Below are 18,130 nucleotides of genomic sequence, written 5' to 3'. Positions count from 1 at the left end.
CTCCTTGGTAAAGAGGTGGGAGGCCATGGATGTGGAATGTTGCATACTTTCTTGAGACTGTAAACTATATTGTTTGGTTTTATTAACTGTTGTTTTTTCTTTGTTACAAGAAAAGATTCTCCCCCCTCCCCCTAAAAAATGACAAATGTAAAAAATAAAAAAAAATTAATAAAATATTTTTAAAAGAGTGTTTGTAGATGTTGAAGGTATCCTTACAATTAAGGTAAAGGAGAAAGACTCCAGATTGAAAGGAAACCAGTTTGGCCAGTTGTCCGATGTAGGACCTGAGAAACTTTGCCCTTTCTATTCTTCATTTGAAGAGTTCTGGCTGAAAGAATAAACCCATGGTTACTTTTTATGCATCTCTGTTGCTGCCGTGAGTCCATGCCTGGCCTTCCTGGTGCTCTAATTTCATCAAATTGTCCTGGCCTGAATATGGGCCTCCCACCTCGTTCCCTGTAATGTACCATGCACAGAAGTTGGAGTTTTCAAAAGGACGTGACTCTAGTGGTTCAAAGAAAGAATTTTGCTTTACTATATCCCCGATCTGGCCAAAGAATCAAGGCTAGGTAGTCCTATCCCTTTACATCTAGCTAGCATCTGGGCCTTACTTTGCTGCTGCCATACTACGTTGGAAGCAGACTCTGCCAGGCTTTTCTTTGCTCTTGCCTCCACCCCCAACTTTCTCTTACTTTTCCCTTCAGAAATGTTGTCCCTTCAGAATTCTTCCCACAGACTTCTAAGTCAGTGTTTCAGGCACCATCACTCTTCTGTATTCTCAAAACTTCATGGCTTCTCTCCTTTCCATCTAGGAAATGATCACTAGAAATCCCATATTGGTTTTCTATTTGCAAATATATGTGTGTGTATGTGAAATACACAAGTGCAGTCATGGACAATTAAAAGAGAAGAAGAAATAATTTCTTTACATTTGTGAATATACAAGAAAATGTTAAACTACTCATTAGGATTCTCATTCTGAATATAGGCTATAATGCAGCCTCTTCTTGGCGTATCTTGTAATCCTGTGAATTTAAGCATAATGATGTCACACAGTAAAAACTAAGTAAATTATTATCAATGAGCTGAAAGTTTTCTGACCTCATTTCCCACAGTTACAGAGGGCTTTTCTTACCCATAGAGCTGGAAGTGACCTCCGAAGTTTCCTTTTCAAATGCCTCCGTTACAAATGAGGAACATGAGGAGCCCCAAAGAAGTTGTTGACTTGTCCAAGATCACAGAGTGAGCTAGTTGCAGAGCCCTCACTAGCATCCAGATCCTTTCTTTTGTAACCTTCTTTCCACCATTCCCTTCTGCCTTCTCAACTCAGTTACCATCTGTCATTTCAGATTTTAAATAGTTTAGAAGAAAATACCTCCATCCGAAGGTATTGTGGGTTTTAGTCTTTATAGATGATGTAGCATTGGCACAGTGGAAAGAAAGCAATGGAGTTGAGGTGAGAGGACCTGGATTCAAATTCTTCCTTTGCCACTTACCACCTGTCTAATCTTCATTGGGCAAGTTGCTCCACCTCTTTGAGCCTCAGTTTCCTCAATTGCAAAAGGAGGGGGTTGGACCAAGTCCCCTTTCTGCTGCAAGTTGATAATGCCATTCCACGTTACTTAGATTAATGTGTATATAATGGAAAGGGATATAGAAAGTTATTCCAAGATAGAGGAAACTGAAAGATTAAGTGATTTGTCCGGTGTCACACAGCTGGAAGGTAGACAGCCTGGCATGCCTCATGGCATCAGAGAGACCATCAGGTCCAATATAGACCCACATGAGAAGTACCATCTCCAATAGCATTTCTTTTTTGATGCCATGGAATGTTTGGCAGTGTCTGGTAAAACCTGTGGACGCCTTATCAGAATAATATTTTTAGTGCATAAAATAAAATACAAATCAAGATGTACTTTTTTCCCCATCCATACTTCCCCGAAATATCTCCGAAGGCTTCAAGTTAAAAACTCTTTATCTCTGATAGGTGATTATCCACCCTTCACTGGAAGACCTCCCATGCCTGCTCCTTCATGAAGGACACCATTCTGCGTTTTGGACAATTCCATTTCTTGCACAAAGCTAATACAGAAGATGAGTTGGGCTGATTGCTTACAGTTGATTGTGTTTGCAGATGACATTTTGCTTATTACACTGAGCCATAGAAGACTACAAGGGGTTGCTCGTTGAGATCCATGTCAACTCAGAAGGAATCAATCTAGTAATTCAGGCAGGAAAAACAATCATAGCTGTGCTTCAGAGGAAAGACTATTGTTGACCTTATAACTTGGGGGATGTAAGTTCAAATCCTGGTACAACTCATTAGCTGTGAATTCTTGAGTTAGTCACTTCTCTGTACTTCCTGGGCCTCAGTTTGCTCATCTATAAAGTGAATAGGTGTAAGGGCTTGGACTTAATGACCTCTAAGGTCCCTTCTAGTTCTGAATCTGTCTGTTATCCTGACACTGGGTCAGATACCATTCTTGAGGAGCCTTTTATAACCTCACGTTGTAACATAGGGCTGGATGGGCAATAGATTACAGGATCGTAGTTGACCCTGAGGGCAATGCAAAGAGGCATGCCGTGTTTAAAGTCAAAGATGGCCAAAGATGGCTTGCAAATGATGAGTGGCAGAAAAGCATCATCAAGAACAGTCATGGGCAGAAAAAAGCACATGGCTTGCTAGTCGTGTAGGACCAGAGAAGAAGTGGTGGGGTGGGGGTAGAGACAGATGTTGTCCCTATATGTCTTCCTTTCTCTGTCCATGCCCCTTCTTCACTTAAATGTACATGTGTATGTGTGTATAATATTTGTGTGTGTATGTATATACATATGATCTTACTATTTGTTTTAGAGTTTTTTCTCTGCCCCTCCTTCACTTAAAAGAGAATGTGTGTGTGTGTGTGTGTATGAATAATGTTTGTGTATTTATGTATAATATTACTATTTGTATTAGAGTTTTTTGGGGAGAAGCATTCTTGTAAGGGGCAGCCAGGTGGCACAGTGGAGAGAATCCTGGGCCTGGAGTCGGGAAGACACATCCTTCTGAGTTCAGATCTGGCCTCAGACACTAGCTGTGTGACCCTAGGCAAGTCACTTAACCCTGTTTGCCTCAGTTTCCTCATCTGTAAAACGAACTGGAGAATGAAATGACAAACCACTCTAGTATCTTTGCTATGAAAATGCCAAATGGGCCACGAAGAGTCAGATGTGACTGAACAAAAAAATTCTTTTAAGACACCATTATTTTCAGTCCTTCAATTGTCTCTTCTAGGGAAAAGCACAGTGTTATTAAAGAAAAGACCAAACTTGAATTTGGTTCTCTGGATTTGTCTTTCTTCTTTGGTGCTATGTTGATAGTTCAAAAATATTCCACAGTGATATTCTTCTTTGTGACCAAATGGAATTAAATGGGATTGTTTCCTTTTCTTTGACAGGAGGGAGAAGGCTGTACTCCTATGAAAACAGCCAAACACTTTGAAAAAAAAACTTTCAAAAAATGTAGTCAAAAATTTAAAATGTTTTTCTTTTCTCAAAATAAAGTGTTGTTTTAATTGAAATCATACAGCATGGGCTGTGTGAGATATACCTGATAGAATAAAATGTGGAAACCTTGCACTTTGGGACTGTGCATCCCCATTCAGCTCAGTTGAGTATCCATCTAAACAAATATTGACCAGGTAGACAGAAGACGGATTAGGTGTGATGAAATGAATATTCTACTGAGTATCATTCATGTCCAGACTTGCTAATGTCAGACAGAGGCTTGAGTGGAAGCAAATACCGAGGTAACTAACAATTTCAATAAATTCTTTTCTACTCAAGAATTATTAATAGTCACCCACTATGTCCAGAGCACTGTGAAAGAGATAGAAAGTTTAGATGATACCTAGTCCCTGGTCTCATAGAACATACCGTCCAAGAGGGGCTAAGATAGAACCACAGATAACTATAATACATACTAACCTAAGAACTGTAATACATACTAACCTAAGTCTAATTGAACATTGTAGACCCAAGGTCTGAGTGAGATGTGGAGGGGTCAAGATCAGTGGAATCTTTCTGGAAGAGATTGGATTTGAATTGGCGTTTCACATGACATGTGACATCTGAAGAATGTCTAGACATCCAGTAGGTCAGTATTAGAGAAGGGAGACATTCCAGGTTGACCAAGTAGCATTTGTATAAAAGGCATACATATGGGAAAGAACAGAGAGTGTCATGGGAAGCAGAGATAGTAGGTGCTCTGGTGCATCAGTCAAGTATGTGAGATGTTTAGAAAAGGTATGTTTACGCAAAATTGTGTAGAACCTGTAATATTAGGCAGAAGAATCCAAAATTAACCTAGCAGGAAGTCAGTAGTAAGGAGCCACGAATTTTTTTTTTTAAACAGAGGAGTGATCAGATTTATCCACAAGAAAAAATCTTATGGCAGCAGTATAAGGGATGGAATGAATGGAGTGGAAGGGAGATCTTTTGGCCATTTCTCCAGCCAGGCTATGATGGCCTGGCCTAGGGTGGTGGCTTTGAGAGTGGAGGGGAGGAGACAAACAGACGAGATATCAAGGATGTAGAACTAACAACACTCAGTAAATTATTTATTTGAAATAAGATGTGGTACCACAAGAAGAGGTAACCCCAACATTTCAGATCTGTTTGCAAATGCACTTTGAATTAAAAGAATATTATGCTTGCCTGGCGCTGGGTTTTCTTCTTTTAATTTAATTAATATTATTTCTCTCATTATTCCTTTTTGTTTATGGAAAAAAAGAAGAGGAAGATAAAAATAAAGATGGCTTGTTTCAGGGATTGCTACAGTGGCATTTGAGGTTGGCCTATGGCTTTAACCAACTGGAAAACTGAAACCAGCATTTCTGATAATCCCCGATACTAATCTTCGGTGTCTGGTGGGCACCATAGTGGAAAATAACCGGAGCAGAGCAGTGGGCTGCTGAGAGTTCATAACATCATAGACTTAAAGCCAGAAGTGTCCTCAGTGGTTATTTAGAGTCCATCCCTCTCGTTTCACTCACCAAGACACTTAGTTAAGTGACCTTCCTGAGGGCACACAGGTAGTAATTGGCAGAGACAGGGTATTGCAGCTAGATGGCACATTTGTACACAGCACACTGGGCTTGGAGTCAGGACAACCTGGGGTAAAATCTTGCCTCAAGGGGCAGGTAGGTGGTGCAGTGGATAGAGCACCGGCCCTGAAGTCAAGAGGACCTGAGTTCAAATCCAGCCTCAGACGAAACACTTGACACTTATTACCTGTGTGACCCTGGGCAAGTCACTTAACCCCAATTGCCTTTAAAAAAAAAATCTTACCTCAAACAACTGGCTGGGTGACCTTGGGCAAGTCACTTACTCTCAGTTTGCCTCAGTTTCCTCAACTGAAAAATGGGGATCATAATACCTACCTCTCAGAGCTCATAAAATGAGATAATAATTGTAAAGTGCTTAGTATAGTGTCTGGCTGTTAGGTATTATATAAATATAGTTGGTGTTACATGTCAGATACTTCTGTTATTATTGTTGTTGCTATTGTTATTATTATTATTATTAGACTTATAAAGAATTATGAACCTAAATCTCTTTCATTCTTCATGGCAATCAACTCTTCCTAAGAGCGTTTTTTGCTGGAAATACAATTTTAGCTTATGATATCTTTATGAAGAGTAAAATCAGGAAAACTTGTTGTTGATGTCATCTGTATCTCTTTCTCCCCCAACTCCTGCCTTCCTAAGTGTGGTCATACTTGAGGATCTGGAGGGCCACACGTGGCTTTGAGGCCTGGATCTAGAGTATTTGTTTCAAGATATTAGAGTGAAATTCTAATAAATATTATGTTCATTTATATGGTGAAATCTATCCTATTCTTGAATTTCCTCTGATAAAAGAAGAAATGGGACTGCAATGCAGTTTACACCTTAATAGAGACTTACTTAAGGCTTGCCTGGTAGTAATTGACTTAGAGGGTTTGGGGCTTGTTTGTTTGAAGTGGTATTGGGAGTACAGAATTTATTATGTTCTGATAACTAGGAATGAATTCTTTGGTTGTCCAATCGCATTCCCTTGTTAATCTTCTTAAGATCTCTTGGTCTAAATAAAAGAATGATTTGCTCACTTAAATCACTCCCTCTCCCTGTTAAAACAGAAGCCTAGTTGCCCCTCATAAAACCTAGGTATAGTATAAAGCATCCCCCTGGATAATTCTCCTATAGCCCATTTTTTTAAAGTTATTTTTTTATAGTAAAGCCTAGGTGTTACTTTCATTACTGGTTATTATTATCATTTATTACTGCTAATAGCCGCCCTCTATGCTAGCTGTTCCAAACATCTTAGTGCAAATTTAAGCTATGGTCACACAGCTAATAAGTATCAGAGGAAGAATTTACAAGAGTCATCTTTAGACCACCTCTCGATCTTCCTCACTTTACTGCTTTTCAACCTAGGTTATTAGAGATTAGCAGAAGTGCTAGGACCTAGAACTTTCCTGGGAGATAAAGTAATAGTCACTTAATAACCTTCTGTGTGCCAGGCGTGCCATACAAGATGCTGAAGATAAAAAAGACAAAAAATGTAGCATTCTATGACTGTGTGCAGGGGACTTCAGTGCTGCTGTTGCTGTGAATTCTATCTGCTCAATGTCACCTATTTCCTCCTCTCCTTCTGGGACATTCTACTTTGCTCATGACATTCATCCCTCTCCGTTAGGTTTTCATCATTCATGAGACAGATAATTCCTTGAAGCCATAGCCAAGACATGGTTTTTATTTCATCATGTAGTTTATGCACGTATATCTTAAGTGCTCAATAAATGTCACATTAATGATGGACCCAATTTCCCTTATCCTATAGATTTTACTTTTTCCGGATACTCTGGGAGACAGATATTGTGGCTGATTATTCATCATGAATGAAAAACTTACCTTCTTTGAATTGGTACCTAAATCCATAGGCATTCCAGGATAATTAAACATTCATCTTCAGTGTCCCCAGTAAACTTATGTGTTTTTCACTTGGTTGTTTTAATTTAATAACAAGATGTAAATTCTGGAGTTCTTTCGCTTCATCTATATCTCTAGACAAAGAAAAGGTCATATGCTGGGGTTGACATAAATATTAGCATCTTGATATCAAGACTTAAGATTTCTGTCTGAAGTGGGTTTATGAGTTTGATAATATTGGTCTTTGGAGCTCTGAAAAGAATCAATCAGTAAGTATTTGTAACAATAGCAATAAGAGTTGCAACACTTCTCTAGTGTTGTGAGGTTTATAAAATGCTTTGCGTACATTTTGTCTCATTTGGTCTTCCTATCAGCCTTGTGAGGTAGGTACTTTTTATTATACTCATTTTATAGATGAGGAAACTGAGGCATGAGAGGTGAAGCACTTTGCCTTCTAGGGTCACATAATAAGTGTCTGAGACTGGATTTGAATTGAAATATTTCTGAATCTCCACTGTGCTAAGTGCTGGGGATTCCAAGAAAAGGTCACAGTCAGTCTACGTGAGAAGAATTAGTTTGCCTCTGAAATCTAATTGTTTGTTAACCTGGAAACAGAGGGAGTCTGATGACCTTGGGGAGGTTTCAGAATTCACATCCGGGCCACCCCGTAGACCTGGAGCAGACCAGCCCTAAATGTCGGTATGGAGTTCCACTTCGGGGGCAGCAGTGGCTGCAGAAGAGGTTGTGGCACCTGCTGCCTCGTTTCTTTGCGGCTCCCTGCCTCCATTCAATTACAAAGTGGATCTTTGGCTGTCCAAGTTGAACATTTCTGAGCTACAATTTGCAGCCACAGACCCTACCATTTGCCGTGCCTCAGACATGACCCTGAAGCCTCGTCCCAACCTTCTGGCTATGCCACATGCAGCCAGCCCGTTGAAAAAAGCTAGCTCTTGTCAGTTCTTTTGGCCTTCTCCTCCTGTGGGCCTTTGCTTCACTCCCTCAGATAGGGTCTCTTCTTTATCAGGTGGTTTGCAGTCATTCAGGGTGCAGCAGAAACTGGTGATGAGTCCTTTATCTTACCTTTTGTTTGCATCAGTTCCTGTGTTATTTAAGAAGGAAACAAAAACAAACAAATATTGTATCACATTGGAAGTGATGAAGGAGGTGTACTTATCTGACCTCCTGGGCAGTGCTTAGGGAGCCCTGTGGACAAGTGCTGTCCACCATTTAAATCCTAGAATTCCTAAAATTTTAGGGCTGGAAGGGGTCCTGGGGATCATTAAAGCCAGTCATATGTGACAGATAAAGAAACAGACTTGGAGAGAAGACTGACATGATTACCAGGTTCCAAGTAAGCTATGGTTTACTCTCCCATTTTATTTCCTCATAATGAGGAAACTGAGGCAGAGTGTTCAGGATCACACAGCTAGTGAATGACTAAAGTGGATTTGAACTCAGGCATTCCTGATTCCAAGTCTAAGAGTTTTCTAGCTGTACCACTTAACTCTCTCACTAGGTTTTACTATCTAACTCATGCTGGGGTTTTTTTTTTTAAATACATTGAAAATTAAAAGGAATCCATGCTTTAGTTTTAAGTGACATATGAAATCGATTTTGAAAATTCTAATGAGCTATACTATCTGTAAAGGATCTGAATATTATCTGTCAGTTTATAATCTTGAGATTCTTCAGAACATAGGATTGAAGAGCCTAAGCAGAAAGAATCTTAAACATTATCTGGTCCAACCCTTTTACCTTACACGAGAGGAAACTGAGTCCCAGAGAATAAAATGAGACTTGTCCAAGAGCACAAAAGTAGCAAGAAGCAGCTCCAAGATTTGAACTCAGATCCCCGGTATGGAAAACACACACATGTATACACATGTTTTTATATATGTGTATGTACATGCATGTGTGTGTGAATGTGCATGTGTGTGTGGGGTATGCTTTCCACTATACCATGTTACCCTATATACTTTGTCCACAGGCAGTTACATAGTGGGAAAGTGCTCTTTTGTCCTAAAGTCTGGCATCATATTGTTACTGGTCAAATCAAAATCAATTCAGTTCATTTTATAAAGCCCGTTCTAGGCTAGACTCTAGAGGTATTAGGTTTACAAAGTTCTAAATGGAACAGTCTCAGCTCTCCAGGGTTTTGATTCTCCTGGGGGAAAGCATACACCCAAAGCAGTCAGTTCAAAATACATACAAAGTGAATACCTAACAATTTGGGGGGGAGGAGAGCACTTATCAAACGGATGTATGTGGGTGTGGGTGTATGCTTGGGAGTGTCTCAAGAAAGACTTTGTGTAGGAGATGGTACTTGTGTGGAGCATTGATGGAAGCTAGGGCTTCTGAGAGACAGAGATGAGAAAGGAGGGCGTTGCAGGCGTGCTGAGGCTTTAGTAACAGGGCAGTTTGACTGAAAGAGTGTTCAGAGTTGGGGGGGAGGTAGGGTGTTAATATGAACTCAGTCGGGCAAGATGCAGATTGTGAAGGGCCGCAGATAATAAGTGAAAAAGAGACTTTATTCCAAAGGCTGTATGGTTGCTACTTACTATCATTACTTAATGGTGAAACGTAACACTAGCTCAGCCCTGTGGGCAGTTGTTAATAACAAATCCGATCACTGGTTTCACTGGTGCAGACAGTACTTAGGTGAATGCAGATTCAAACTCTCCATGTTCAAGTTGACAGTTTCAGGGGTTTCTCTGACTGGAGGAAAAAAAAAATCTTCCCTGGTAAGTAGGCAAGCAGCCAGCTCCTCTGGTGATGAGCCTGTCTGCCCAAAGATAGACTGATCCTAAAATGGCAGCCCATCGCCAAATCCATGTCTTGACTGTTTGGGGAAACCTAACAGACTTTCCACCTTCCTTGCTTAGCTTTTGAAAAGGATCTCTTCCATTTCATGATACTGTTTTTGAATAGAGCCTCAGCACCAGCTTTTAGAGGCAAGTCAGTATTTAATCTTGTTATGGTGTTTCATTTGAGTACATTCAACTAATGTTTAAACCAGGATAAACATTTGGCATAACTTTTTCTGGTATCAATTAGAATATTAGATATCAAAATATTAATATTAAGATATGTTAAGAAGATACTCCCCCCACACACACTCTTTTGCAGAGGTGGGGAAGGGAGTGTTCCTTAGGTGTGGAACATTGCATATATTGTCAGATTTTTTTCAATGTATTGATAGGTTTTGCCGATTGAATTTTTTATTTTTTTAAGTTGGGGGGGAAGTAAGTGTAAGGGGAAATCTAGGCAATGGAAAAATAAGTTAGTAATAAATTTATTTCAAAATAAAAAATGTATATGTATGTACTGTAGTTCTTCAGAATATTCGTGGCTTATTTTCACCAAACCCATCTTTTGTCCCTTAAAATATTGCTAGCTCCCGAGCTAAGGGTATCCCTAGACTTGGGAGGAATTACTGTAGTCCAGATGGGCAACTGACAGCAACTGTAACTTAAAAGTGATTAATGGAAAGGTAGGGTTAATTATCAGAAGTTAACTTTCCTGAAATTGGGTGTCCATGCTTGGTTATGTCAACGGCTTTCTATGTAAATATTGATGGAGTCACTTCCTGTCCATTTCCTGGTGGGGATAAAATATTCCTGCAACTTTTCAGGAGAGCTACTGTGAGAGAGGATGATTGTTACTGTTCAGTCATTTCAGTCATGCCCGACTCTTTGTGACCCCATTTCGGGTTTTCTTGGCAAAGATACTGAAATGTTTTGCCATTTCCTTCTCCAGCTCATTTTACAGATGGAGAAACTGAGGTAAACAGGATTAAGTGACTTACCTAGGATCACATAGCTAGTCAGTGTCTGAGGCTGGATTTGAACTCAGGAAGATGAGTCTTCCTGACTCCAGGCCTTGTGCCAGCTGCAGAGAGGTTAAGCCAGGCTTTTAATTGTCGAAGAACTGATGTGCTTGTCTGCAGATTATCCTGGCTTCTTGATCCTGCTTCCCATCTAATGCCTGCCCCATTAGCCACTTTACTACAGGGTAGGCAAGAGAATTTCCACATCTGCAACTTATTCAGACTAGGAGAAGTTGTAGTAAAAGGCGCTTGAGAGGAAGGAGTAGCTTAATGCTTAAGGGCTGGGGATTACCTCGGATTTTGTTCATTGATGCCATCTATCATAGCCTTTAGCACGGGAAATGGAAATCCTTTATGTTAAAAAAAAAAAAGAAAAGAAAAAAAATACATCCCGCCTCCTCTCCCTCCCTAAGAAAAAACAAGACAAGGCAAGCCCGTGACCTGGACTCAGGTGGAACAATAGGAAATCCAGAGCTTCTTGGGATTTTCTCATTGCTCATCGCCTTTCTTGACAACACAGGAAAAGGCAAACAGTAAAATCCTGCTGTAGGGAGGAGGCTGCTTATGCAGACTCTGCCAGCTTTCACCTTTTAGTGCTCATGATTAGGTCATCCTAGCAGAATCAGGCCTGCCATCACCAGACTTTTTAAGCAAATTGCAAATAGTTGGCATCAGCCATAAGTTCTATGTTATTACAGGGAACACCACGAAAGTAAAAAAGGAAAATTTGAGTGAAGCCATTTTCTTTCTTTTTTGAATGATATTTAATTTTTTCCCCAATTAGATTTAAAAACAATTTTTAACATTCATTTTTTAAAATTTGAGTTCCGGTGAAGTAATTTTCCATAGAAATTGAGGTGACTTTCCCAGCAAGTTCCATAAGCAGTCAGTTCTTTATCAATTCTTCCCCTTTTGTTAGAGAGTAAATCTTGAACTGATCCTTAGGTAAGTCTTGATGCCGTAAGTCAGGTTCGTACCATCCCTACGCCTACCTGGAAGCCTTCGTCCTTTTAAGGTAGCTGTTCCACTGCCATGGAGAGGTAGGGTGGGGCAAGAAGAACTTTGAAGGTGGGTTTCAGGCTAGAGAAGAAGAAATCAGCCAAAAGATGCTGTTGCTTGACAAGTTTGGTACATGTCTGCTTTGGCCCATGCTGTGTTTCAGTTTTGAAATTTAGCTTGCAATGTGGCAGGTCCTAGATGTTTCTTGGTTGAACAGAATGTCTGGAAAGTAACATGACAGCTCTCAGCCTGGAGAGGATCGTGAGTGAGACGTTTGCATGAACACCAGGTGTATTTTTGCCAAGTGATTTGCGTTGTTCCCCTAGAAACTCTCAATGAAGGACTTTGGGTGAGATTAGAATAGCCTTCTGAGAGCCACCATATTACCCTTATTGCTCACTAGAGCTATCTCCCCCGTTGTTATCTATTCTGTGTTTCCAGAGCAAAGAATAACTGAGGGGATTGGGGTGGTGGGAAGTCTACTGCCAAAATTTGAGCTGTCTTGCCTGGGATTATATGAGAAACAAATGCGGGGGTAGAATATTCCAGGCCTGGAGGGCCTGTAGTTTGGGCCAAAGGTAAATGTAATTCCTGTTAGTTGGCCCAGGATTAAGCACTACCTAAATCTCTGGGCTATCATTTTTGATTCTTATCACTCTCTGTGGCACAGCAATTTTCATCCTGTTTGCCGAGCATCCAATTCTAGGGAACCAAGATTTCTTTCTTTTTTTTTCTTTTTTTTTGGCAAGGCAGTTGGGGTTAAGTGGCTTGCCCCAAGGTCACACAGCTAGTAAGTTTTAAAGTGTCTGAGGCCCATCTGAACTCAGGCCCTCCTGACTTCAGAGCCAGTGGTCTATCCACTGCGCCACCCCAGAACCAAGATTTCTTGACAATGCCTTATCTTCATTTAACCCTCCAAAAAAGATGAATTGCCACAGATAAATAGGAAGGAGAATGAAAGGTATCAATGCAGGATGAAGACCAAGATTTTACTTTGATATTAATGCCATATCTTTATGGTCGGTCATTGCTTGCCCTCCCTCATCCTTTCCTTTTTCCGGTATAACGCACTAGGACCATGGACACGTCATTTACACTCCTTGGGCCTCTTTTTCTCAGCTCTGATATGAGGGGGTTGAGCTAGATCAGAAGTGAGGACATTTTTTTTTCACCTAGAAGTCCAAAAATTGCTTCATGAAGTTCTCTACGGGGCTGCATGTACCTAATTTGATGGATAGTGTCAAGTTTGCTGAGCAAGTGATATGGCTGAGTAGGTGGGCAGGACCAAAGCAGCTTTTGGCCTGAGGAAATGTCAGGATGAAATGGTTGTGTGATCACAATTTCTCTAGGGTGAGTGTTGCTCCCACCCAATGAGCAATGTGCAAAAGAGATTTCTTACCTCCATGCATTTGTGTGTACACAGCTACAAAGAAAAAAAAACCCAAAAAAACAAAGTTCTTTACCCAAAGTTGGGGGAATATTTTGGGGGGAAAAGGTGCTTTATTGTTGACTTCATACCTCCTCCTGTCCAACTATGAACTCCATGTTTGGCTCTAGCGTCTCCCTCAGGCTCCTGAGGGGGCTGATGTCCTCTGTGATCACAGGCACATTTTGATGGCAGTTGTGTGACAGGGTTGATTCTGAACAAGGCTCTTCTGTTATGTGAGGCTTGGTTTAAGCAAAGGAGCAGGTCTGCTGGGGGTTGTGTAGATGCATTCTAGTACTGGTGGGGGCGAGTGTAAGAGTAAACAAAAACAGCGATCATGTTGAATCTCAGAAGATACAACACTGTTTTAATCCATCTATAAGCTATATTCATCATGTTATCAAAATGGAACCCCACTTGATGCTTGTTTAGATTTTGGCATTGGCTTGACCAGGTTTTATTTTGTCGTCTCATTGTATCATAGGCCTAGAGCATGAAGGGACCTCAGAATCCTTCTAGACCAGCTCCTTCAATTTATAGATGAAGAAACTGAGGTCAGTGTAGGTTGATTCACTTGTCCACGGCCACACAGTAAATGTCAGAAGCAGGATTGGAAGCCAGATTCTTGGACTCTAGATTTGTTCCCATTTTATCAGGCTATCTTCCCCCAGGCCAGCCACTTGTCAGAGTCCCTTCTTTTGTACTCACGGTATGTGGCTGAGCAACCAGTGTTCAGAGAACTGTCATCAATGAAAACTACGTTGCTTCTATATGTGAAAACCCACACATACAGAAACTATATCATGGTATTTAATTTTGTACTGTAAATAGATCATGGAAATATAGAATAATTCTAAAACTCCATAATAATACTTAATTTTGTAGTGTGAATAGCAGGTGATGATGGAAATTTGTACTTTTAGTTACTCTACCATGCCAATTGCACTCCCCCTTCCCCTAAATTCTTTGCCAATCTCTCCATCAGCTCTTAGTTTCCAAGGATGGTCAAGCTTTGCGGTAAGTGTCCTCAGAGCTTTTAGAAGCTTTGCTACTCACCTTTAATTCATTAATACTTATTGTGCAATCTTCTTTGTTTCAGGTAGGAATGAGTTAATAGCAAGATACATCAAACTCAGAACGGGGAAGACGCGGACCAGGAAACAGGTAAAATATTACCACTGGAAATTGTGCATGTCAGCGAATGATGACCCCAAGAGGCATTTTGGCTGCAGTGGCTGTCTGTGCTTAGGCTCCTAGGAGCTCCCAAGTTGAGCCCCCTATCATAGATCTCAGTATGTTAGTTTTAAATGGCCTCGGATTTTGCAGTTCATCATTTCAGTGACCCTTTGGCACATGCAGCTATTGCACCCTGTATGTATGGGGGGAAATGTGCTGCAGGAGATAGGGGAAGAACTCCTAGAATCTGTTTGATTTCTTTCATTTCTTCCCGAAATGTACACCAGCAGTCACTTTGAAAAAAGTAGAGGTGCACATGTACTTGCAAACCAGATAAATTTCAAGGTGATATACGTGTAAAAATCCTCAAGCAATTCTATATCAATCATCATTTCAATACTTGCCTGCCTTGGGCATTGACATAAACATAGACTTGAATGATGATTTAGGTAACCAGGGAGCTGAAACTTATTCAGCTTTTTGTCCCTGGTAACAGTGATTGAAATGAAGTTATCCCTTAAATGACCTGGTCCAAAGTAGTGTCAGGAGGTCCCCCCCACCCCCATGCCTTTTACGGGCTTGTTTAACTCTTTGCTTCCCTTTTTCTTTCATCTGTGGAATAGCCCCTAAGTCTTTGGCTAGACTTAAGATTTTATTTTACTTTTTGAACCTGAGATGAGTTCTGTAACATTTGTCAGATTACTTAACATTTAGCTCTTTGAGTAAGTTGATAAATGAACAGTCCTGGAAGGGAAAACAGCTCTTTGCACTGTGCTGGTTAACCTGGCATCAGTCTTTAAAAAAGGAAAAAAAAAAATCCGTTGAGATTGTGGCCCCTTTAAACTTAAGCAGCAGACTCCAGTTCTCTGTTTTACTGATGAGTTGCTTTCATTAGTGTTTATGATGGTGAAGAGGCTTTTACCCAAGCATGCTCCATGTGTGAAAAGTGATGCTGAGTCAGCACAAAAGGTGGCCTCCTGCCAGCGCACATAGGCAAGCCATTGTCTGTGTGGGTGATGTTTTTTCCCTGGCAGTGTCTCCCCCCTACCAATTAAGAGAATCCTAAGAAAAAGAATGGAGAAGACCGGGGGAAAGGGCATGGGGGAGTTGAGTTGGGGGAGAGTAGGATGCTCCTTACTCTTCTTATGTATAGGAAAGGAACAGAGAACTCACATCTGAAACACACTTGAAATGGAAGGTAAAGCTGGGGTGTTTACTCACTGGGTTTGAGATCCTTAGCTTTCAATGGGTGGTGTGTGTGTATGGCATCTAGCCCCACTTCCTCCATTATAATGAAAAGATTGAATCGGGAGGCCACCAGCAGACTTCTGAAAATCCCTTTTGTTTTACATATCGAAAAACTCTGGTCATTCTCCTTCCCCCTTCACTGGGGATTCTTAAAATTTACAGAGGGCTACGCCGTGAGCCCCAAATATATTTGTAAGGCAGTTACTTTGTCCCAGAAACCTGGCATCTTTTCGACACTCAGGTGGTCTGGGGATTTTTTTTTTAAGGTACCAGTGGGCCTGATAACTCTCCAACAATCGTTTTGTTAGGCAAATTCATGTGGTCTTTATCATCACCCATTTTTAACTGGATGGTCTGGCCTGGATTCACACATTTAGCTTTGTAATAATATGCAAATCCACTTGGCACAGAATCAATACCTAAAGAGTAGAAGGATTAAAGATATTTATAAGGGCCCAAAATGCCTGGCTAGCTGAGTATTGCCATTCCTCCTCAAGATCTCATTTACATGTCCGTATTATTTTAACATTTGCTACAGAATTCAAAGCTTTTCATTCATAGGATCAAACTCCCCCCACCCCACCCCAGTCTCAGGCAGGATAAATCTCTCCTGAGCAGCAAGAGATTTTCCTCCCCAGATGTCGGGGAGAACCACATGGCCTTATCATTTATTATTATTATTATTATTATTATTATTATTGTCATTATCATTATTTTCTTTAAACCTCCTCTTTTAAAACAAAACCAAGTGAGTTTCTCAGCAAGTCCTTGATTTTCTTGCTTGGGGGACAAACTGATCAGATCCAACTTTTATCCTGAAACATGTCACTGCAGTGATGAGCCAATGATGTTTAGCGCCTGAGAGGGGTGCTGGGAGCTTGGTGTCTGCCTGGGAATGTGTCTCCCTAACAACAAAGCTTTGTCAAGACGCAAATAACCTCCCCCACCTGCCCCTTCCTGTCCCCCACCCCTGAACCCCCCCACCCACCCCCACCCCATCCCCCCCAGGAGCAGCAACCTTATCTTTGATTTCCTTTTTTTGTTTGTTTGTTTTTTGTTTTTTTGTTTTTTTTTCCCCCTCCATAAACCTGAACAATGTAGGTGTCTAGTCATATACAGGTCTTAGCAAGAAAGAAAGTTCGGGAAATTCAAGCCGCCATTAAGGTACGTTTGGCTGGCCCAGTTGCAGGGGGCTTTTCATCTCCATGGTTACAGGCTTTTCCTTTGTTTCCTCCCTTCCCCTACCCTGCAGGTGTCTAGTCACATTCAGGTTCTTGCCAGAAGGAAATCTCGTGATTTTCATTCCAAGCTGAAGGTATGCGCTGCTGCTGCTGCTGCTGCCGCTTCTTGCTTTGGGGCCTTGTGGTTGCTATGCCTTTCCCTTCCTGTTTGCCATGGTGACTGCTGAATGCCTGGGGCTGCCAGTCGGGTAACCTAGTTTTCCCGCATGTGAGAGCTGTTTACATTTCTTTGTGTGTGTCCTCTCTTCTCCCCCCATCTCTCTCCCTACTACTAGCCTCCACACTCCACTAGGCTCTCTGGGCCTCTCCTCCCCCTTGGGCCATTGGGGTGGTGGGATTTTTTTCTTCTCTAACCATTGGCACATGCAACAGTAAAGCTCAGTCTTGATAACTCCTTAGCACACAAACATGATTTTTTTTTTTTAACCCTTTTATGTGCGCCAGCCAGTTCAGGCCTGGCGAGGGTCCTTAAGTGCCCCCAAATAGACAAAGAGATTGGGCACACAGAGATGCTTTCAGTTTTGGGGGTAGGGGGTGGCGGGGAGGAGGTAGGAAGGGGCATTTCAAAATTTACTCTTTTCATTGTTCCTCCATGAGTTTCATTGGTGCTTTGGAAAGTGCTTTTCAAGAGTACTTGGGGAAATGGCTATTAATGAGCTACTCTGAGCCCAACTGAGCAAGGCTAAATTTCTTAGGCTGAATTTTCCTCTACTCCACTTAATACTATTGTAAGTGGGAATGCATGGCTCTTAAAGCAAGTGTTTTACTCTCCCCCTCCTCCAAATCAAAATGTTAGAGACGGTTTTTTTATATTATATTTGTTTTTCATTTTGAGAAGGCCTTTATTGAAATCCTCTTGGCAGTTTGACCCAGCATTTTAATTTGCTTCCTTTTTTGAGTAAATTTTTTTCAGTTAACAAAAATCTGTTTTCTCTCCCTTCTTCCCGCCTTCCCTAGGGGGAAAAAAAATACAAACTGAGAACAAAACTCTTGTAACAGTGGCCATGTCCAAAAATATGTCTCATTCTGCACCCTGAGACTAACACCTAAATTACGTGTACTTCTAAGCCTATTAGCAAAATATACAGTACCCTGTTTTCAAAGTTCTGTTAAAAGGTGCTCTTTAAAATCAAGCTTTTGGACATTTTTTAAAAAATAAGACCTTTAAAAAGGTTCGTTGGGGAATGCAGCCTTTCCCCCCAGATTACCTACCTGCTGTTCTGTTTTGCAAATTAAAAGAGATTTTGTTTTAGTATGTAGGGAG

The 18,130-nt window shown here is 41.0% G+C and overlaps 1 protein-coding gene across 6 annotated transcripts in view; it reads left to right on the top strand.

The window, feature by feature from the left end:
• The window catches only part of TEAD1 (TEA domain transcription factor 1), a 313,180-nt gene that overhangs the window by 210,500 nt on the left and 84,550 nt on the right, over positions 1-18,130 (top strand). For 4 of the 6 annotated variants that reach the window (XM_027852532.1, XM_027852534.1, XM_027852530.1 and 1 more), the window contains 2 exons: positions 14,301-14,365; positions 16,878-16,940. In XM_027852532.1, the coding sequence (XP_027708333.1) occupies positions 14,301-14,365; positions 16,878-16,940 (128 nt within the window). Of the gene's footprint in view, positions 1-14,300; positions 14,366-16,726; positions 16,790-16,877; positions 16,941-18,130 lie in introns of all 6 variants that reach the window. The other 2 variants (XM_027852533.1, XM_027852531.1) reach the window with 1 other exon arrangement.

This window comes from Vombatus ursinus, unplaced genomic scaffold (genome assembly GCF_900497805.2).
Source record: "Vombatus ursinus unplaced genomic scaffold, bare-nosed wombat genome assembly UNPS02009770.1, whole genome shotgun sequence".
NCBI lineage: Eukaryota > Metazoa > Chordata > Mammalia > Diprotodontia > Vombatidae > Vombatus > Vombatus ursinus.
This window is presented reverse-complemented; position numbering and strand designations above follow the sequence as displayed.